The 23,069-nt window shown below is 38.7% G+C and overlaps 5 protein-coding genes across 7 annotated transcripts in view; 3 read left to right on the forward strand and 2 right to left on the reverse strand.

The window, feature by feature from the left end:
- Nucleotides 1-590: 590 nt before the first annotated feature.
- aldh7a1 (aldehyde dehydrogenase 7 family, member A1) lies at nt 591-4,082 on the reverse strand. Its single transcript, XM_020648664.3, has 2 exons — nt 3,955-4,082; nt 591-2,871 (listed from the first exon to the last, which is right to left on the reverse strand). The coding sequence occupies exon 2, from the start codon at nt 2,864-2,866 to the stop codon at nt 1,244-1,246; it is 1,623 nt and encodes a 540-aa protein (XP_020504320.2). The 5' UTR covers nt 2,867-2,871; nt 3,955-4,082; the 3' UTR covers nt 591-1,243.
- On the forward strand, nt 4,081-13,658 carry actl6a (actin-like 6A). The gene is made up of 14 exons (XM_020648665.3): nt 4,081-4,245; nt 7,544-7,620; nt 8,921-9,098; nt 10,055-10,155; nt 10,479-10,576; nt 10,757-10,851; nt 11,254-11,360; nt 11,569-11,658; nt 11,762-11,823; nt 12,044-12,158; nt 12,316-12,396; nt 12,723-12,818; nt 12,923-13,009; nt 13,369-13,658. The coding sequence occupies exons 1-14, from the start codon at nt 4,221-4,223 to the stop codon at nt 13,447-13,449; spliced, it is 1,293 nt and encodes a 430-aa protein (XP_020504321.2). The 5' UTR covers nt 4,081-4,220; the 3' UTR covers nt 13,450-13,658.
- A 705-nt stretch (nt 13,659-14,363) lies between these two features.
- mrpl47 (mitochondrial ribosomal protein L47) lies at nt 14,364-17,259 on the reverse strand. The gene is made up of 7 exons (XM_020648666.3): nt 17,101-17,259; nt 16,259-16,407; nt 16,088-16,148; nt 15,828-15,924; nt 15,554-15,684; nt 14,847-14,942; nt 14,364-14,720 (listed from the first exon to the last, which is right to left on the reverse strand). Exons 1-7 carry the CDS (start codon nt 17,232-17,234, stop codon nt 14,609-14,611), a joined length of 780 nt encoding a protein of 259 aa, XP_020504322.2. The 5' UTR covers nt 17,235-17,259; the 3' UTR covers nt 14,364-14,608.
- Nucleotides 17,260-17,453: 194 nt separating this feature from the next.
- ndufb5 (NADH:ubiquinone oxidoreductase subunit B5) lies at nt 17,454-20,761 on the forward strand. Its single transcript, XM_020648667.3, has 6 exons — nt 17,454-17,613; nt 18,459-18,541; nt 18,771-18,837; nt 18,968-19,029; nt 19,201-19,307; nt 20,541-20,761. Exons 1-6 carry the CDS (start codon nt 17,496-17,498, stop codon nt 20,659-20,661), a joined length of 558 nt encoding a protein of 185 aa, XP_020504323.2. The 5' UTR covers nt 17,454-17,495; the 3' UTR covers nt 20,662-20,761.
- A 1,002-nt stretch (nt 20,762-21,763) lies between these two features.
- usp13 (ubiquitin specific peptidase 13) overlaps nt 21,764-23,069 on the forward strand; it is a 33,953-nt gene continuing 32,647 nt past the window's right edge. The window contains exon 1 of one of the 3 annotated variants that reach the window (XM_065955857.1): nt 21,764-22,393. In XM_065955857.1, coding sequence (XP_065811929.1) covers nt 22,283-22,393 — 111 coding nt within the window. In that variant the 5' untranslated portion in view covers nt 21,764-22,282. The remainder of the gene's footprint in view (nt 22,394-23,069) is intronic. The other 2 variants (XM_065955855.1, XM_065955856.1) reach the window with 2 other exon arrangements.

Below are 23,069 nucleotides of genomic sequence, written 5' to 3' on the forward strand. Positions count from 1 at the left end.
TTTCAACAAGTTTAAATAGGGGCTAGGGACACATATACATATATAACTCGACATTGTAAAGATAAATGTATAAACTATAAAACTTAATTTTCATATTATAATCTGAAAAGAGTGTTTTCTTTATCCCACTCCTTTTCGGACATGTCACGTAAAAAAGCTTAATGTTCGACCATTTTATCTGAATTATACTTTCCACTGTGTGTTATAATCCTTTATTTTCTGTCCTATTTTCAATGTTCACATTTGTCTTATGTTACATGTTCGGAATAAAAAATTTAAATCAAATCAAAATCAAGTAAGTGTTAGAAAAACATGGTGTAAGTGTAGTTTGCATAATATGTGACCTTTAAAGACATGTTATGTCAAAAGCTTTAAATTCTAGTTGTGATACAAAGCTTAACTTTTCTACCTCGTTATCTTTCCAGTCTGTTTAGTCTAAATCTTTGGATTTTAACATAAGTTACACACATACACAAATTAAAATCAAAATGTGAGAGCTGGAATGGCTGAATCTAAGCTCTTATCTTGTTACACATAGAAACAGCTATTAAAATATTAACCTCAAGTTCTCAAAAGATGGGCAGACAAAATTCATATCAACAAGGATTGCTTTATTATTTTTTGTCATAACAAGAAAAGCAGTGTGACCCTTTCCTGATGGTCTTTATTCAAAGTACAGTATATTAATCCTCTAATGTAGAAACAAACAAGCAGTGACTCAATACCTTTACCATTTTATGTTAAACTAGTGTTTTAAGGATTTTTTGAAAATGAGATTGTGATGAATGCTATTTACACTACAGTGATTGATTGTATCTTTACATTTATAAAAACCACTACACTCCAGTTGTTCTTCCAAAATAAAGGGTAAGATTGATTTTTTATACAGTATAAAGTATCTGGTACAGTCAGCTAGGACTCAAACCTCCTTTCTAAGTGCTTGTTGAAAAGTGCTGGCAGCCATTACAGGAAAGGGTATTTGACCTTTACAACAAACTATTTTCAAGATGTTATTTCAAAACCAGGATTAACAACCACTGCAACTATCGCAAAAATATTTCATATAGGAATAATCAACAGAGAAAACATATTCCGATTTTTGTCTGAATTCAAACTGATCTTTTTAAATGCAAAAATGCAATGACAAATATCTAGTATTTGCTAGGTCGCATTTTGACACTTAAATATTAGGTTTTTTCATTTGGGCTCATCACATCCCTCAAAAACAAACCACCTGATGGCTTTATTCAAACTTGATTCCCTGGGCCAGAGGAAGATCCTTGCTGTAATTGATCGTGCAGGTGGAGCGCCTCATGTACTGCTTCCATGAGTCACTACCAGACTCTCTTCCACCCCCTGTGTGTTTCTCACCACCAAAGGCTCCTCCAATCTCAGCTCCGCTTGTGGGAATGTTGACATTCACTATGCCGCAGTCTGAACCCTTTGGCCCAAGCCAGCGGAAAATGCGACCCAGATCTTTGGTGAAGATGCTGCTGGACAAGCCCTGCTTGACCTCGTTGTTCCAGTCAAACGCCTCCTCTTCTGTCTTGAACTTGAGGACATAGAGAATGGGCACGAAGGTTTCAGTATGGACGATTTTAGCATCATGAGCCAGCCCTGTGATGATGGTTGGCTCCACATAGTTTCCAGGGCGGTCGATCACCTTCCCTCCGCAGACTACAGTGCCACCTTGCTGCTTGGCCTGCTCAATGGCTGCCAGATACTGCTCAATGGCTTGTTTGGTGTGCAGAGGTCCATACATGGTGCTTGGATCCCAGGGGTCTCCGATGCGGACTTGTTTGTAGGCCTTGGCGATCCTCTCAACCACTGTGTCATGAACGCTCTCGTGCAGCATCAGCCTTCTTGTTGTGGTGCAGCGTTGGCCGGCTGTCCCCACGGATGCAAAGACAGATGCGGGAACCACAAGATTCAGGTCGGCATCCTCGAACACGATAATAGCGTTGTTTCCACCGAGTTCCAGGAGCTTACGACCGAACCTTTCCTGAACCATCATGGCCACCATTTGGCCGACATGGGTACTGCCAGTAAACGACAGCAGATCAACGCGCTCATCCTTCGCCATGGCTGTGCCGATATCAGCACCTCCACAGGTCATGGAGCAGATGGCGCCAGGCAGGTTGTTCAGCTCCAGCACCTCGGCTACAATCTTGGTAACTGCAACACTTGTGAGGGGTGTAGTTGGAGCTCCTTTCCACAGGCAGACATTGCCGCAGGTCAAAGCGATGGCATTGTTCCAGCCGTAGACAGCCACAGGAAAGTTAAAGGCAGTAATGATGCCCACAAGACCAACTGGGTTCCACTGCTCGAGCAGGGCATGGCCAGGCCTTTCTGAAGGCAGGATCGGCCCACCAATCATTCTGGACAGCCCAACGGCGTAATCACAGACATCAATGTATTCCTGAACTTCTCCAACTCCCTCAACGTAGATCTTGCCCATTTCTAGAGACACCAGGCTACCGAGGACTTTGTTCTTCTTTCTGAGAGCATCTCCAATCTGCCTCACAATCTCCCCTCTTTTGGGAGCGGGAACATCTGCCCACATCTTCCAAGCCTCCTTGGTCTTCTGCACTGTTTCTTCATACTCCGCCAAAGTAGCCTGGGTCACTCTGGCTATCGGCTCATTGTTGGCAGGACAGCGTGATGTGACGACCTCCCCGCTGCCTCCCCAGCTGCCGTTGTAAACACCAGGATTGTCTTCAGACAGGCCGAGCTCTCTCAGCCAGGAGTATTCTGGATGGTTGATGAGTAGACCAGACATGGCTGCTGACTTATGGACACAACGAAGTTGGTTTCTCAAGATGAGCCTGCTGTGCCGGGCAAGGGTCAGAGTGAGGCAGTGCTGCATGAGTGCTGGAAGACAAGTGTGTTAAAAATTAATTTAGCAAGTATAAAATTGTTTTCAGTACATGTATAGGTAATTATTGCCTAAAAATTCCTACCACATAATAAAATGAGCTTGTGATTTCTACTGCTTTCAACTAGTGATGATTGTCCATATTATTTTGATATATATTGAGTAATTGTTGGTCTGTAAAATTGAAAGCAAATGCGTATAACACCCATTGAGATTTTCTTGGGTCTGAAGAGAGCTTTATGTTTCTTCAAAGAATTCAAGTTACAGAGATAAACATTGAGAAATGCAACAAACTTGTGAAGAATACATTTTTAGCTTGTCTTTAGAAAAACAACCTGATTCAAATTTTATCAATCCAGTTCTGTCACTAAGCAATGGTACATTAACATGTTCTGCAGAAAATGAGAAGAGTCAACAGGTGTTCACCAGAGACTGCTCGGATAAAAATAGGATCTTTCTGTTACGTCTCCTTCTCCTTGAACATACCAATTTGAATGATATGCTTTTAATGAGACATTCTTCGTAGAACTGAATCAATGGCCATACTGTAGTCATTTAATTAAGTGTTGCAACAATTATTTTTTTTGTTTATCTTTTTTTAAATTGTATTTGGGAAAAACAGAGATTGTTGAGAAGGATTGTATCTACCAACTCGGAGTTGTATTTTTTAAAAGTGAGTTATATAACCAGAGATCTTCTCAGACTTTAAGACAGCCAACAGTAAGTAACTTACCCATATCCACCCCTCTGCGCTTGCGCACTTAATACAACTTTGGAAGAGCACGAGGCTGGCGATCCTCCGAGTAATTTAAGACAAAAACATTAACAAGACAATCCTCACCGACACCTCTAAATTGTGGATAACAGCATCTATCTAGTTTTTACATTTTAAAGTTCACATCAGTTTGGTACTTTTGCAGCATGACGTGCTTGTCAGAGTCAGTCAGTATTCAAGGTCCTTCCGTTTAGTCTCACACGTCACTGTTCTGTTTAACCGTGTGCACTTGAATTCTCTGCACATCTGTTCAATATGAGTAAAAGTCAGTTTATAATACTTGTAACATTTGTTTCCCACTCACGTTGATATGAAGTCCGCAGGGCCACGTCCACTCCACGGCATGGAAGTACTTACAGCTTTCTGGCGCTACGTCACACGGCCGAAGCGGAAGTGCCGATCGCTGTGCTGCGTTCTGATTGGTCAGCTGCGTCACCACAGTGTGGCGCCTGCCGTTAAGATTGATCCATGCTAACATATTCCCTTTGTTGTGATTAGCCGGTTAGCGGTTACTATTCTTCTTGAAATAACTCAAATTGGAAAAAAGTTTCTGTTTATATTGTTTGGAGGATGAGTGGCGGAGTGTATGGAGGCGGTAAGTGTGTTCATGTGTTTAATGGCAGAGAAAGAGTGGCGCACGATCTGTCGTTTTCTAGCTCGACAGGCTTATGGTTAGCTCGCTATGTTAGCACTGCTAACTTTTCAACGAGTGCCAATTTTACACCTTCCGCTGGTATTTTTCTGATCACTGCTCGTTTGAGGGTGTACACGTGTATTAACTCGTCAGTGCGTCGTGTTGCGGCTTAAACTTAATTAAAGCCACACGCATGCAAAGCTAACCACGCATGCTCTACCTAGCAGGCTAGCGGGGAAATGAATGAAAGTGGGCTGAACACATCCCGGCTGTGTTTGAAATGAAGATAAAAGTCTCTCACAGTGCAAGCCGAGGGTATGAAAGGTTAAATATGATACTTTGTTGACTCTGTGGTTACAGTCTCTTAGACAGATCGTAGATGTGTCGCTGTAATGAAACATCAGGAGATCCTGCTTGCTCTGAAAATGCACAATTTATTATGTTACTGAATAAGCATCTTGTAGCTCAGATTTGCAGCCAGTTTTTTAGAGTTAAAGACAGACAAGGTCTTTTTTCAAGTAAATTGATCATAAAACATCCTTCCAATCTTGAATTTGTTGGATGGATCCAAATTGAAATGTGTGGTTGCCACTTGTTGACTCGGACATTCACGTCACACACTTTTCTTTTAGGGATTATAAACAACAGGCATACAACATGCATACAACAGGCATACAGCAGGCATACAGCAGGCATACAACAGGCATACAGCAGGCATACAACATGCATACAACAGGCATACAACATGCATACAACAGGCATACAGCAGGCATACAACATGCATACAACAGGCATACAACATGCATACAACAGGCATACAGCAGGCATACAACAGGCATACAACATGCATACAACAGGCATACAGCAGGCATACAGCAGGCATACAACATGCATACAACAGGCATACAGCAGGCATACAGCAGGCATACAGCAGGCATACAGAAGGCATACAGCAGGCATACAGCAGGCATACAACAGGCATACAACATGCATACAACAGGCATACAGCAGGCATACAACAGGCATACAACATGCATACAACAGGCATACAGCAGGCATACAGCAGGCATACAACATGCATACAACAGGCATACAGCAGGCATACAGCAGGCATACAGCAGGCATACAGCAGGCATACAACAGGCATACAGCAGGCATACAACAGGCATACAGCAGGCATACAACATGCATACAACAGGCATACAACATGCATACAACATGCATTAATGCAGAGTGAATAGAATAGAATTACTTTATTGATCCCAAACTGGGAAATTGTGGCGTTACAGCAGCAGGTTATCCAACACACAATATTTTTAATTTATTTCAAGGATAGCCCCTTGAGATGCATCATCTCATTTTCAAGGGGGTCCTTACAAAACATAAATTAATCAGCATGATACAAAATCAAAATAAAAGGTTAATCCAAAACATAATACCAAACATTTAAACACAGAGACACCCACACCACAAACACACTCACATTCACTCACACTTAATGCTCCCCCAAGCCTAGCCACCCACCAACCAGCCAGTATTACACAATCAGAAAAAATCTGAACAGAAAATATATATATATAATAATAATAATAATAATAATAAAAAAAGAAAGGAAAACCTCTCCATATGAGTAAAAACACAATGTTAGCAAATCTAAACATAATATAATATTAAATACAAAGTAAATAAGTACTAAAAATATCAGAACTAAGAATGTGAATATATACAACCAGGATTTAACTGAGCATTACCAGTCTTAAATAGGAAGATTAAATATGAAAGATTGAATGTAAATGTGCAAGAACAGAGTCATAAATGGACAGTATTGACATAAGTTAAAGTGCATGAGTGCAGACATATAATAAGCAGAAACTATTTAATATAACGGTGAGTAGACGGCCAAATGAAGTGAACATGAGTGCAGGGATAATTTGTAAATTTAACATGTGCAGAACAGATTACAGTATGGAGAGACAGATATTATCATGATGACAGTTCTCTGCTCGCATGAGGTGAGCTGTTGTACAGAGTTATGGCCTTTGGTAAGAAAGATTTCTTGTATCTGTCCTTGTGACAGCGGAGTTGGGGATGATGATCAACTTTGAGATCGAGATCACGATGAATTAACATGATGACTCATTCATTTAACATCTGGATCATATGCATTTATTGAACTTGATCATTTTTAACACATTGACATTCTGAACACTTCGAAAAAGAGGCAATACGTGAAAATAGATAAGTGAAAAATTGTACATATATAAAATAATAAATAAAAACTATGTATTTAAGGTAGTCGTGACTTCCTTTTGGGGCCAAAATATAACATACAGTTTGAAACATCTATCACATATTGACAAAATTAGGGCAATATGGCAGGTGGCACAGTTTTATCTTGGTTGCCAATTGAAGCCGACTAATGGAAAAATGTCAGAGTGAGGGGGCTCACAGCAGTCTGAGCTATAGCTGACCCATTTGTTTAAGATATTAACATTTCACCTATTATTTATCTTTTCAAGGAAAAAATTATAAACTTACTTCTTACAAAAAAATAAATTATTTATTTTGATTTTAAGAATGCTTCCTCACAATCAATGCAAATACATAACAAAAAAATGCCTGATATGACTAGTTTGGTGATTTGTTTTTTATCATTATACCTTTTGCTGTCATGAATCAATCAAAATAAAAAGTAAAATTTACTAGGGATGTAAAGATTAATCGTAAAATCTTGATAAATTCAATTCAAATATGTCAAGATTCACATCGGTACTATGAAAAATAAATTGCAATTAAAATCGTGAGCGTCAGCAGATGTAGAGCAGAGGCGGTTGGCAGCTGCAGAGCAAGATTTTGAAATTGAGGCCGCACCACCGTCTTCAAGACAGAAAATGAAAGAGGTGAGAAGGTAACTCAGAACTCAAAAAAGACCAAAAACTGTGTGCAGATATTGCAAGAATACAGTGAACTACACAAATAGCACAACCAACATGATGCAGCATTTAATGGACACCACAATGAGAAGCTCCAATCACGTCCCCTTGCGAGAGAAAAAAAACATTAAAAGGCCAAACCACACTGACAAGTTGGTTTGCAGCCCCTAAAGGAATCTTTGTCAGTCATCATTTGTCTACAGTCTTTGTAAAATAAATCTCGAGAGAATCGGCTCGTGAACGCAGTATCGTCAGTTGAGCGAGTCGTTTACATCCCTCAAATTTAGAGTTGAAATAAATAAACAACACTTTTCTCCCGTCTTCAGATGAGGTGGGAGCGTTGGTGTTTGACATTGGCTCATACTCTGTAAGAGCCGGCTACGCAGGAGAAGACTGTCCCAAGGTAAGTGGATCACTCAAATGACCTGATTAGCGATGTGTTTTTTCTTCCTCTGTGCATCTTCATCTTTCCTCTGTAGGTCCCTCATGGCAAGAAATGAGGGCTGTCACCCTGGAGACAGACAGCATGAATAGAGATCAGATCATTCTAGAGTACTTTCTCTGATTTGATCTATCTTTGCTTGATGTAGAGATTTTTTATGTATGAATATCAGTTTGATAAGAGAGATGCCAAAAGGTGGATATTGATTGGCCATACCGTCATCAATCAGCGTAGTGATCATCCCATACTTCACTTTAATTTGCATCAGTCGTCTTTTGTTGCCTGTAGAGTCAGTTATCTGAACCATATAAGCCCCCATTATTCCTCTTTCCTGTTTGTGTGTAATGACAGTACATGCTTTTATATAACAGTGACCATGAAAGCGTACTATAGATGAAGGTTGATTTGAATAAGGAATGCACCTAATGATTATTTCCTTGAGTTGGGGCTGGGCAGTATATCTAGTTTTTAAGATATACAGATATGTTTTCTTACAAGATATAGGGTAAGACAATATTGTATATATCCTTGTAATTTTTTGTTGCATTAAAAAAACATGATACTTTTCTTCTGAAGAGCCACCAGTTTGCCTATTTCCCCTCTCACTGTCTGTCTCTCTCCACCTTGCTTGTTAAACATCAGTCAAAACCTGACAGACATTGGATTTAATTTAATTGAAAATGATAAAAGTTACAAACTTCGAAATTTGAGCATTCAGGAGCAGATTGTTTTTGTTAGTTCTGGCTAAATAACAACTTTTATGATTAATTGATTCCGAAAACAGTTGCAAGTTTATTTTCTGTTTTAAGACTATAAAGATTTTTAATTGTAGCTCTATAGTTGTAATGTTTATGTTTATTTCTGATTTGACCAAGTTACTACAATATGTGCAAATAACATGGTTTGTGAAGGCTGAGTTCCATTTATCTGATTCAGTCCTTTTGTACTCTGCATGTTGGCTAATTGTCAAATGTGTCTTGTCTTACTAGAGCACTTGCATAAAAGAGAGCTGTTGATGTAAGAACTATGCTTTTCCTACTTTCATGTAAATAAAGCCTATTTGTCAATCCTGGTCTTCCCGGCATGTGCAGACATTTTTTATGCAAGATGAACCAGTCCGTACATGCCAAACCAGTACTGCATGAAAACATTTTTGAACTTTTGAACATTTCAAAAGAGCTGTATTCATTTTTCCTTGGAAGTTAGTAAAGCATTACACCAACTCCATTGTTTCTCCTCTGTTTTTATTGGCTCGTCTCAGGCGGACTTCCCCACAGTGATCGGTGTGACCCTTGACCGAGAAGATGGCAGCACACCAATGGAGACTGATGCTGATAATAAGAGCAAGCAGAGTGGGACCACCTACTACATTGATACCAACCAGCTGAGGGTACCAAGGGAGAACATGGAGGTCATGTCTCCACTGAAGAACGGCATGAGTGAGTGTTGACTCAACATGAAGGATTTTTTTTTTTTTTTTTTTTTGGCTTCCATCTCAAGTATCTTTCTCACATTTCATCTATTGCTCTCCCTTTGTGGTGTTTTTATTGTATATGTCCAGTGGTATTTAGCTTATATTTCATTTTGAATTGAGTTTGACAACTGAGGGTTCATTTGTTTTAATGATCATTCCAATAATCATTTAGTCCATGAAGTGTTGTTTTTTTAAAACAGATTCAAATGACTTAAATTTACAATATCTGAAGCGTCACAATTGGTGACCTGTGACCTGGGAAAGTTGGACCTTGTCTTTGATAAATCTATTAAAATAGTTGCTGATAAATTTCTTGTCCAACGGTCATTCAGGTATTTAAGTGATAAATTGAATCTGTTTAGAATATTTGAACCCATCACAGATTTATTCATTACATATGCCACATGTTAACAGATGTTTCCGAGTTCTATCAGCTCAGGAGTATCAGTGACAGCAGATATGAAACTTGCTCTTTCTTTTTCCGACCTAGCTGCTGATACTTATCAAGAGCTGGTCCAGTGGATTTAAGTTTGAAGTCTATTTGGAGACAAGTGTGACACTAATCGTAATTGCAGCAGAACCGCGTTGTGGGACCACTGGCTCCCTCAGAGGGCTGACCTGAAACATTGGTGCCGGCTGCTCAAATTATTATCTAAAAAAGTGCATCATTGCTCTATTTTATCCACCATCTAACCGAGCATTCAGGATGAAGAAAGATACACATTTTGTGTGACATTGATTTATTTTCAACAAGCCTAGTCTCCATTAAAGTACAGACACGAGCACACTAGTTCCCACGTCTATCTCGGGCTGAGAGCAGACACATCTCAGTCCTTTGTTCTCATCTGTGCATTATTTAAACACTGTGAGTCAGAGACTTGACCTTTAAATAAGTCGTGCCCTTCTTCTCTTCTTTAACAGTTGAGGACTGGGACAGTTTCCAGGCCATATTGGATCACACCTACAAGATGCACTTCAAGTCTGAACCCAGCCTGCATCCAGTACTCATGTCAGAAGCATCGGTGAGTTAGCATTGGTTTGAAGTGGAGTCTAAACAACAACAGCAACACATTCTCCTAATCTACCCAGGCTAAATGGTTTAAAGTTGTGATATTCCATACAAACAGCTAAATGATGGTTGATTTGGGTCCTCTTAAAGTGGAAAAAAAAAAAAAATGTAATTCCTGCTTTGTCTTAAGATGTCAATTTGTTTTTAAGACCTTTTTGATGTGATGTTTGCTTCAGCTGTAATTAAATGATGGTGATGAGTTAGCCCCCTGTGCTTGTTTTCTCCGTCACTTTATGAAAATGTTGCGCTGATTAATCTTCTGTTTGGTGTCTGCAGTGGAACACACGAGCAAAACGAGAGAAACTCACAGAGCTGATGTTTGAACATTACAACATTCCTGCCTTTTTCCTCTGCAAATCTGCCGTGCTATCTGCGTATCCTTTACTATTTCACTTCTTCTTCAAAAAAAAAGACTAGATAAGGCTAAACCATTTGATTTAATTGTCCCCTCACTGGCTGATAATGGCCATAGAGTACATTTTCTCTAACACATTTCTAGTTGTAAGTTTCTATAAGTTATATGTAATTCATTTCCTTAACTCTGAGTATTTAAGCTTTGCCAATGGGCGGTCAACGGGTTTGGTCCTGGACAGTGGAGCCACACACACCACAGCAATTCCAGTGCACGATGGCTACGTCCTGCAGCAAGGTGAGCAAATATCTAAATATTACATTTATGATCTCTCTGCAGAGTTTCAGTTTTATATATATAATTTTTATTGAAAAGTCTTTAAATCCTTTATTGGTTCAAGTGTCTGATTGTCTTTGATTTATGTTGCCACCTGCTGGTTGGAGGTTGCGTCTCAGCACTGTCCATAGAGCCAGCCGTTCCTGCAAATGCTCAGTTATTCTAGCCATCTGTTACCATTATGATCTATTGTTGTGATTGATAGTGAGCCATCAAGTTTGTTCGTTTCCTACAACTCCAACACTCCAATATAAATTGTGGGTGAATTAAATAACTTTAAACAGAGAATGGAGTAGCTGTATGTGATGTAAACCTGGTGGGGGATTACTTTGCTCTTTTAAAATGTTTATTTTTTTCTCCCAGGGATTGTCAAATCCCCCCTGGCTGGAGACTTCATGAGCATGCAGTGCAGGGAGCTTTTTCAAGAATTAAGTGTTGAAATCATCCCGCCTTACATGATTGCTTCGAAGGTAAGCTCTTTGTATTTCACAGAGAGATATGTTATATTTCTGATAATCCAGTGTATGTATTTGGCAGATATTGCAGCAGTTAAAATCCAAAACTGTTTTGGCAAGTTATTTCCATGCATTGCACAAGTGGTATTCAAGGCAGCTATTTGCAGGCTTGGATCAAGCAGTGGTTGGTATTTGTAATCATTAATACAAAGTCACATCACAGGATGGAGTGCGGGAGGGATCCCCAGCTAGCTGGAAGAAGAAGGAGAAGCTGCCTCAAGTAACCCGCTCGTGGCACAACTACATGTGTAATGTAAGCATCCTTCTGTCAGACACCTGGTATGATTTTTTTTTTTGCACTATCATGTGTTTTTTTTTTTTGTGTGTGCAAACTTGTCTTCCCTTGATGTTTACAGTGTGTGATCCAGGACTTCCAGGCGTCTGTGCTGCAGGTGTCTGACTCCCCTTATGACGAACAGTAAGAGCATTGTTTACAATTTAATATCACATAACAAACAGTATGTAGATATACAGTGTGTGTGATTTAACAGCAAAGTGATTTTTTTAAATTAACATTTATGTTTCACTTTTACCCTCAGCTTCAATGAAGGATTTAGTTACTAAAAGTACACACCACCTGAGTGGTTTAAATGCAGGTTTAACACCCCCCACTCTCTCTCCCCCCCCTCTTTTATTAGGGTTGCTGCCCAGATGCCCACGGTACACTATGAGCTGCCAAACGGATACAACTGTGACTTTGGGGCTGAGAGGCTGAAGATCCCTGAGGGGCTGTTTGACCCCTCTAATGCCAAGGTATGGGCTTTAATATCAAGACGTTTTAGGCCAATAAAGCCAAACATGATTAATACTGATCTCAGTAACTAGAGTTGCATTTTGAAAATATGTCAGTTTGAATGTTTTTTTGAATGTATTTTTGTTCATTGGTTAAATATATATCTGATCACTTCAGGGCTTGTCTGGAAACACCATGTTGGGAGTTGGTCATGTGGTGACAACCAGCGTGGGAATGTGTGACATCGACATCCGGCCGGTAATTATCAAGATGTTTGAATATGGGATGATTTCTCTTTTAGTTTAATTTTTCGGTGGTAGAAATTATGTCATTTGAGACAATTGATTTGAACTTTATCAATGAAAATGAAAAATTGATGACTTGGTTTATTACCAAAGAGAGTGACGATAAGAGTGGCTTGCACTAATAATGTTGAATTGAGAGTTTTACCCAGCCGGAAATATGTTTGAATTAATTAAAGGGGAATGTATAGCGAATATCCAGCTTCAATCATAATGCATAGGGTACTCTTGAGGATGTGTCGCCAGAACACATACTTGACCATTTTTGTCCTGTTGTCTCAGGGTCTCTATGGCAGTGTGGTGGTGACGGGAGGAAACACCCTCATTCAGGGCTTTACAGACCGACTCAACAGAGAACTCTCCCAGAAAACTCCTCCTGTGAGTTAACAACAATACCTCCTCACATAGTCCAAATCACATTATCATCTAAGGCTGAAGTTGACAAATGACTCATTCAAATACCAATTGTCTGTGACGTGCAGAGTATGAGGCTGAAGTTGATAGCCAACAACACAACAGTGGAGCGTCGGTTCAGCGCCTGGATTGGAGGCTCCATCTTGGCATCACTCGTAAGGACAAACAACAGTTCAATTCTGCTATAAGAATAACAAATAACATTGAAATAAAGGTTTTATTTTCAATCTGTATGATACAAATGTTTCTCAAACGCTGATGGCTGGTTACTTAGCTCTGTGAATATTAGATTACCATGTGACCTTGCACTGTGGCTTTTACACCCTGTGATGTATCACAAAGATAATTTCAGTAAAGAACGAGTACTCTTTTGCTGTTCAATTAATTGACTTTTAACCCCTGTAATTTATTGAAAATGATAACGTAATGTGCTTAAAAGTAGTTAAATTAACATCCACTTTCTATGTTTTGATCCTAATTTAATTAAACTGACACGTTTTATTGTCTTTGTCAGGGAACCTTCCAGCAGATGTGGATCTCCAAACAGGAGTACGAAGAAGGAGGAAAGCAGTGTGTGGACAGGAAGTGTCCTTGAGTTTGTCCCCTATCCCTTCCCATCACGGTCTTTGCCAATATATTATCACAAGTCGTTCAACTCTGACCCTGAACTCAGGAACGCCTACTGATGATCACCCTTGTTTTGTACGATTCGTTTTTTTAAAAAGTATGTCCAAATGTCTGTCTAGGATTTCTTGTGAAAACGGACATGCACATTAAGTAAAAACTGTCACTATGATGAAACTTGGTTTTAGTTCATTTCAGTCTGTTGCCTTATTTTTTAAGATTGTTTGTCTTTTTTTAATCCTTACATCTTAAAATATTAGGTTTTTTCTGGACCTGACAGAGGTTTGATCATGCTACCTACGCTCCATGCATTTTCTTTTCAAACTGAGACATACTCTCACATGCTCTACAGGCTGTAAAATATCAGTGTGCAGATCCTAAATTCAGTTTTTTGGGTCCAATGGGAAATACGTCAGAAACACAGAACTTTATGTAAGACCTCTGCAGAATAGTGACAAGGTTAGTTTGGGTGATGTGAAGAATAACCTAACAGTTGGAGGGGAATGCCTTCTGTCCATTAAGCCTCTTTTTTTTTTTTTTTTAAGTAGTAAGCTCAATTGTAAAGTTAAGTCAGTTGTTGCATGTGCTAATAGGTCTGTATTTAATTTTCACTTTTGCTTGTTATTGGCTACATGTGGTCTTTTAAAAGAAAATAAAGTGATTTTTGTTAAATGATGACATTTGAGTTTGCGATAAACGCTGAATAGCTGTTTTTAAATATGTGTATGGTTGTTTCACTTTTTTTAACAGGTCCATGTAAACAGAAAAATCGAACAAGTTGTTCAATATGAAATATAGAAGGTTTACACAAGATTATGGAATAAACATAGATGACATATTCCTGTGACACTATTCAGACTTAAAGATTCTTACACAGGAAGAAAATTCGATATGAGGTGTGTTTTAATACGGAGTATGAAAAAAGTGACAACATGTTCCAAGGTAATGAAGTATAATTTATCTTACAGGATCAAATAACAGCTGCACAGACTCCACATCAAAATCTACACAGGACAACAGTTTCAGACCCTCACTAACATTATCTGCTGATAACATGTGGAGAAGGCTTTTTGTCCAGATGTCAGGCTCCAAGTTGTTAAAAACGGCACATGCGAACTGCACTTCAATTTTCATGACTTAAGAGCTTTCATGTGAGGAAACCTCTCCTCCAGTCTGGCCTGAGTTTGCTTATTTAAATTGGTTTTCCGGACCTTCTCTCGAAGATGCCTCTCAATGCGCAGCCTGCAAGACAGACGAGTAAGGAAAAAGGTTCAATCAAATTCAAGAGGAACTTCTTCACTATAACTTGTACCAAATGATATTCATTCTATAAAAAGGTGCTGAAATACTGTTCCAGCCATATCTTACCTGATGTGTGGTTGGACAAACTTGGGGGTGAAGAACCTCTTTTGCTTGTACCTTTTATTCATATACCAAGGAATAGCATACTCCTTGAATCGATACCTGAGGGAAGAAAAAACGGTGTTTAAGATTGATGATTGACATGTATAACGATGTATTAAACCAAGTATTAGCTACTTCAAGTGGAGTTAAAATGAAAGCTATCGGTTTCATGAGGTACTGGTATCTCCTTAGTTCAGAAAAAACAACAGATTTTTAATTTCTTGTGAATGCAATACATTTCTGTTTTTTTTCTCTATTAATATAAATCAAACTTTAAGTGTTTGTGGTTATCATACGACAAATTCACGAGCGGTATCTATCTGGTTATCCGATTCTTAAAGGTAATGGTTAAGTTAAAGGGTCCCCCTTGTGAAGGTATCATGTATACAAAAAGTTTTTGGTGACACTCATTTCCCTTATAACCTAAATTATTTTAAATGAATCATTAAATGTATGTTTACTAGATGCAGTTCATCCTTACAGTACTTGGTGCACTTCAGCTTAAGTTATGTGCAAGAATGTGTGTAACATCACCTGCGATATTGAGAACATGCATGTGTGTCCTACAAGTGCAAATGATAAACAAACCTACTACTAGATATAAAATATGAGATTGCTGCATTTCTCCATGGGTAACTGTAACACACTGTTTATGGAAACTCTGCTCTCACCAGTAGGCGTGTCCAAATATGTTCCTCCTCCAGGCTCCAGGTCTGCCTTTCTCCTGTCCTGTCTGCAGCAGACGCAGAGCGGTCTCTCTCTCGTTCACCACCGACTCCAGTCGGATCATTGACCTCTCAACCTGGGAGCAGACAAGATAAAAAGATTTACCGACATCATCAATACTCAATTGAAACCCTGCATCCCACCTAGTTTTGTCAAACCATAGGCCAACCATTTCTTTCTTCTGTACTGATGGATATGACACTTGAGCGTTATACCAACCTTCCTCATTCTTTCTGGACTTGGCATCTGAACCCTTTGCCTTCTTGCTTCCTGCTCAAGTGTGAGCAACATGTTCTTTTCTTTCAACAGCACATACCTGGGAAACATGAGCATGTTACACACATCCTATAAATGGTAATATACAGTAGAGCAAACGCACGGACGGAGACAAAACGAAATTTCGATTCCACTGTATGTCTGGCATATTTGGAAATTGACAATAAAGTCGACTTTGACTTGATCAACTGGACATTGCCTACCAAAGTGAGTGTAGATCTTCATTGCTCTTTGTTCTCAGTTGTTTGGCGGTCCATGGGGCACCTACGGAATTATGACAAGCCAGAAAAGTGTAAAACGTTGCCTTCATACATGGTCCAATTTTTTTATGAAAGGTGCTGCAATAACATACAGAGAATATGTCAGTGTTTTACCTGACTTCACCGTTTCCTCTCCCCAGTTCTCAGGAAGGTCAAAGAACTCTTCAAGTCCCCTCCTGCTGATGGTGGTATGCAGCGCTCGACACAGAACCACAGAGCTGGAGGGACTGAATTGAGACAGGGCGACGAGTGGAGACTGTTTCCTGGAGAGTGCAAAAATATATTTCTGTAAAAGACTTAAAGTGATAACCTGGATAGGACTCTTCAGTTGACATCTTTTGTTTACATTCAAGCACAGACCAAGAAGCCTTTGAGAACTCCCTCATTACTTCAATGGCTACAAAAAATTAGTTTTAAAATAAAAAAAAATAAAGAGGTTTCATTCGCCAGCTGAGTTATGATTTTTTTTTTTTTTTTTTTACTAAGACAAATATTTACTAAATGCCACCAGACAAATTAAATATAGAGGATGTACCACTACCACCCAATAATTTAATTTTACCCAATAGACTTTTTTTTTTTTTTTAAACTTCAGAGAAATATTCACTGAAGCCAAACTTATATGCAGATTGTATAAATGATGTTACACTGAATTTCAGGCCTTGTATAAGTAAACAATAAGATAAAGCCATTATCAATAACAATTTCTGATTAATCTAAAATGTCCATAACTAGACTAATATCATTGGTTGTATCATTGATCTGTCAGTTCAGTATGGGAACCTCCTATCTAAGAAAAAACATCTACCATAACAATAACCGGCAGCACAATGAAGACCTTACTACGACAGAAAACATTATTTAAAAAAAACCCTTAGCTGAGCTCGATGAGTGTATTAGCTACGAACACGTGTTTTAATTATTATTACGTTCTAAGAACTACAGCAGCTTCTTACCTGTAAAGAGTGGCCTGGTATTTGCTGAAAGCAGCAGTACATTGCTTTGCATTTGTCGCAGAAGATATCCTACAGACATTTTGAAACTGCTTGCAAAGAGTCAAAAGGCGTCCTGCCGAAGAGGACGCCGCCATCTTTTCAGAAGTCCTTCCCACATTACCCGTCATGCACTTTTCTGTACCAATAATCATTATTTTTATTATGATTTTTATTTTTATTGGAATAGTTTCCATTTAAATTATATGTCTCGATAAAAGCATAATGTAATTTGAATTTAAAAACAAACAAACAAAACAAAAATACATTCATGCCCTTATCAAATATGGCCATTTCCGCTTCACTCTTTCATGAGCCAATCAGAGATCGTGTTGTTGAATCGTCTTCCCTCAGTAGCGATGGTGGGGATGAGCGTTCTCAGGTCTGCTGCTGCATTTGCGGCCAGGCTGAGTCCTCTGAAATCTGGAAATAATGCGGCAAACTTACTCAGCCGAACGGTCACACGAACAGATACAGGTAAGGGACGACCCGACCGGTGCGAGGTTGAAATGATTTGACGCCTAAGCTGCCCTCTCTCTGTTATGACCTTGCGCCGGACTTGTTAGCTAGCTAACTGGTAGCGTCTGTTCTGCTGTCAACAAAAGTACCAAAAGTAGGTTTGTTATTAAACTATTACAATTAGTTGGTCATTCAGCTATAATTTACATTTTTAAGCTGCCTTTATGTCATTACTAATTAGTATACGAATCAATTGATGATGATACGGCTTCAAATTATTTTAATAGAATTGAATTACACTATAAACGCTATATTGTTGTTGTTATTATTATTATTATTATTATTATTATTATTAATATATATGTGAAATAAAATTAAAAAAAAATCTGTTAAATGTTTTATTCGTGTGATTTAAGCAGCTCAAATTCTTGGGAAATATTAAATGCAAATATAATAATAATAATAATAATAATAATAATAATACATTGATGTCGATAACGAGGAGATTAGTTTTCCTTCCCATATCTGTGTAAGTAACAGGAAAAACATTGGTGGTTCAATTATAAGTAATGTAGTTGCTGTAGTTTTTCTTTAAAAACAGTGAAACTCTAAAGCTGTTAACAATGACCTCTGACTGTGTGGAAATCAGTTGTTTGTTTTGCAACACAAATGATGAATGAAGCCATTTCAAAATGAGCCAAAGGTAAAACACAAAACTCCTGTGGCGATTAAAACACAATGTTAATATGACATTGTCAATCAGCCAAAACACACTAAATGCCATTATCCCATGGATTTGGCCCCAGTTTGTTCAGTCTTAAATCATATTCTAAATAATATGACAACTGTGCCTTATTTTTCAGTGGCTGTTCGCTGGGGTCATGGGAAGAAAATGTTTGTCATCAAACCCTCTAGCTACTATGACAGTAGATTTCTGCGCTTATTGGTAAGTACTATTAGCACTATTTTCTTCATTGCCTGTAAACATGAAAAATCAAGCAGTTGTTCAAGTTGAAGAAGAATATATAAAAACTAATTTTAAAGTGGCAACTACTTTTGCATAAAAGAAGAGCTAATTCTGACCTGCTGTAACCTCCAGCATTAATACCCTCACACGCAGAAAATCCCCTCGGAACTTTCCATCATCTTCATTTTCTGTTGTCTCATTTTTTCAGACCTTTTATACCCTGCTGACCGGCATTCCAATGGCTGTCATTATCACAAGTGTTAATGTCTTCATTGGTAAGTGAGATCCAAGTTTTGGTGATTTAGAGCTTCATTTGTTTTGTTAAGTAATGTTTGGTCATTTGACTGTTTTCACAAGTGAATCAACAAAAGTTACTTTGAGTCTAATTTGTGATGTGTCGTAAAGGTGAGGCACAGCTGGTTGAAACTCCAGAGGACTATGAACCTGAGCACTGGGAGTACTACAAGGTATATTGTTTTCATGTGACACTAATGTGTGATACAAAAACTCTTACAGCAAATGTGTATCTAATTGATTACTTGGTTCTTGTGTAAACACAGTGGTTGTTTATTTGGATTATATACAACCACTCATTAAAAAAAATGAACTCTTATATGTATTTTTCTTTTTTATTGCAGCATCCCATCACCAGGTGGATTGCACGGACTTTTTATGATTCCCCAGTGAAGGACTATGAAAAGATGCTTGCTGCAATCCAAATAGAGAAAGAAAAGGCAGACATGAGGTGAGTAATTCTGTGATATGGTGTAGCTCTTGTCATCCAATTCTGATGAGTTAAGATCAGAAAGCAGTTGTGATACGGGGGCACAAGGGCAATTCAAATTATTCTATACTATTGCAATATAGCTAGTAGGTTAATATGTCTGTGTGCTATCATTTCTTAAAGGCTTTATATGCGATTTTTCACACTTAAATGTAATAGAAATCAAGTATATCCTCTGAAAATAACTCTGAGTCATGACTGTCTACAATGGGTGTAACACCCGAGTCCCACTGTCTGTGATGCTTTCCGAGTTTTGCGAGTCCTATCTTCAGTTTGTTTACATCGCCAGGACGGCCGGCTGACTCCTCCCCTCACGTATAAAAGTTGTTTAATCGAGGGACTAGAGAAAAGAAGAATAACATACTGTACTCACTTTTTAACTGTGTTTCTAGACCACGGTCATTTCGCTAGCATTAGCATGCTAACACAACAATGCACCGCAAGTTGTTTTGGTTTCATGCTGGTGCTCAAGGGCGACATCTGCTGGATCAAAAAAATCGCATATAAAGCCTTTAAAGCCTGAATACATTGTGCCAAATGCCAGTTGGTTAATTTGAAGGTTTGAGTTATTTGAACAGACACATACTTATGATAGGTAATGAGTCAGATTGCGTTGCCATCAAAAGATTTTATTGAATTGACTTATATCTGTGCTGTTATTCTCTAAGTGAATATCTGAACTACCTGAAGCATTCATGCAGCAGTGTGACATTTCTTTGTCAATACAACAGAGTTTGTTGTTTAAACTAGGGTTGTTGTTGGCATCCAATCTTTCACAAATCTAATCTTTTCTGATGGTCTTTAGTAGAAAATCTTGTCTACTAGATGGGCTGCCTGAGCCATTTTAGTCAGTCAGAATTACAGTTTGTATTGTACCTTCACTAAATTTGATTGAAAACTGAATGTCTTTAACCCTGGCCAGCTGAACAAAAAGCAGGATTGGCAAAGCTGTGTCATCGGTGGCACCCACCACACCAGTGACATACACAGCACAGTTGCACTCCAAGATCTCAGACAGTAAAAATTATTATACAAGCAAAAATGAGTTTGTTTACTCCAAAGAAAGAAAAGCCTTAATATTTCACTTATCCTGGTCACGTTAGAAGAAAATAAAGGGTATTGTTCCACACTCTGTTGGGATTGCTCTTGTTTTCTATTTCTAAAGAAATATTTTTTCTGACTTTTGGTCAACAGACTGAGTCAGCTGGAGGTGCGTCGACAGATGAGGCAGAAGGGAGATGGACCATGGTTCCAGACTGACACCCTCGACAAGGATTTAATTGACCACAGTCCCAAGTCCACTCCTGACAATTAAATTGGACGTGTCTGCCATCAGTACATCATGCTGATCAATCTAACTGTTTGTACATTTCCCCCCTTATTGCGTAAATAAAGTATATGTATATATACTGTCATACTTTGTCCTCCAGTGCCTTTTGTACCTCTTTCGCAGATTTAGGTCTCTGCTGTTTATGCAACATTGCTGGGCAGCCCGTGGGCTCAGTATGCAGCATGCTGCCTTACGAGATATTTCTGTGTAGCTATTTTATTTCTCTGGTGCTCCAGCCTCCTCTCATAGTTCATTGTTAAACAGAATGCCTATCTGATAATTTACATGTGTGAGCCCTGTGCTGTCAACGTCAAAGTCAAAGTCAACTTTATTGTCAATTTCAAAATATGCCAGACACACAGTGGAATCGATATTTTGTTTGTCTCCGTCCCGCGGTGCAATACAACCAAAAATAAGGTAAAATAAGATAAGGTAAAATAGATAAATAAAATGAGATAAATAATATTTACAGTAATAAATTCTATGGCATTCTTGGCTGGCATTTGGAAGGATAGTCTTGATATCTTAAATAGGTGGCAATTCAATTGCCCGACTTGTACTGAATTACATTTAACTTAAAAAAAACAAACATATCTGATATATTCATTTGTTTGTTTTGCCATGTATTTCAGAGCCTTCAGAGAAAGTGGCTGCTTTTTAATGAACTGCATTCATATAATGCTTATTCCCATCCCTTTTGCAAATTCAGTTTGGGGATGCTTCTACAATTCTATAGAATAGATACTTGTTACCTAAAGTCCTATATCTTCTGCATTCCTTACCCGATAATCAGATCACACTTTTTTTCATCTCTCCTTCTGAAACATAATATGTATAAGATATCTCTAACAACAGGACACACTGACGGGAGAAGTTTTTATGTGGATACTATTTTGCCAAGTCACATTTGTCGTTTTTGCAATTAAAGTGAGTGTCCAACAGGTGGCAGCACTGTGCAGACAATGATTGGTAAACAAAACAAAAGGGCGAGATGGTTGAGGAAATCACGTTTATATCTTTTTTTTTTCCTCCCTAAAATGCTCGAAATTAGCCCTTTGCTTTCTCGTTTTGTTACGCATGACCGTCATTACTCATTATTTTCATGCTACAGACAGATAATAAATGTACAACAACCTATATTTTAATCGACAAAGGCGACAGCAGATAACTATAGAGGAATGACTTATATCGACGAAACAAAATACAAAATACTGACTTACAATTACGACTTTCCTAATCCTGGAGGGAAATATGATGTAAGTGTGGGTGGCTTTATGAATAATCCTCAGAGTTGGGAGGGGCACTTCTGGTAAATCATCCCTGTGTGTACAGAGAGCCTCAACAGCACAGTCAATAGTTAGCGCCATTTGTGCTTTTTTTTTTATCCTGGGAATAAATTAAAAAGATAACAGAACAAGAGCAGCATCCATGCATCGCAGCCAGCCCGCCTCCACCCCTCTGTCATTTTATTTTTATGTTTTTTTAGCGTCACATCCCCCTGGTCGGAGGAATGTAGACGGAGAGCTTTAAAAATAGCATCCTCTCCTCTGACAGCGCTGCTCCGGAGGCTCCGCAGCACTGTGGTGCGAGAAGCAGGAATGCGAAGATGGCTACAGACCTAGGAGAGCTGCTGGTCCCGTACATGCCCACCATTAGAGTGCCCAGGACAGGAGACAGGGTTTTCAAGAGCGAGTGCGCCTTTTCCTTCGACTCACCTGTAAGTGCCCGTCTGTCTCATACACTAGTCATTGTTTGCTGGGTGAATGTTGCGTGGCAGGCGGGCTGACAGTCTGACATGTCGTGGCTGAACCACACACGTGAACCAGCTCGACTATGTGTGTGTGTGTTTCTGTGTCTCCATGGCCGGCCTACCCTGTGAACTTGAATGCCAATTAAATAATTAAATGTTGTTTACTTCCTCACGAGAGAGTCACGGAAAAGGGGGTTTCCCTTTGTGCAGGGAAAGGGGATAGTCCGTCCAGTTCAGGCCAAAACTCAAATTAAACCTGCAAATACGCATCCGAGCACACCTGTTTTTTTTTTTTAGCTGTTAAATTGTTTCAAACGCTTTGGCAGCCTTGTCAGGTTAGCTGCAGCTGTTGTGTGTAGCTAAATAGTGAGTGTACCGCCACCATATGGTATTTATTTCATTTTTAATGAATATATGGACTTCATTTAATAGCAAAAAAAAAAATGTCAACATGTTATAACAATAATAGTCAAAGTCATATAGGCTAGTCTGTTATTGTTGTAGTCTGTCAATTTCTGGATTGGAGTAGCCTAGTTAAAGTCACTGCCGTTTTCTTAACGAGTGGACAATGACAAGGCAAAGATTCAAGCTATCATTATAATACTCTTAACACTCAAAGAAAGTTTTTAGTCTTGAAAGCTCG

Source organism: Labrus bergylta, chromosome 6 (genome assembly GCF_963930695.1).
Source record: "Labrus bergylta chromosome 6, fLabBer1.1, whole genome shotgun sequence".
Taxonomy (NCBI): Eukaryota; Metazoa; Chordata; class Actinopteri; order Labriformes; family Labridae; genus Labrus; species Labrus bergylta.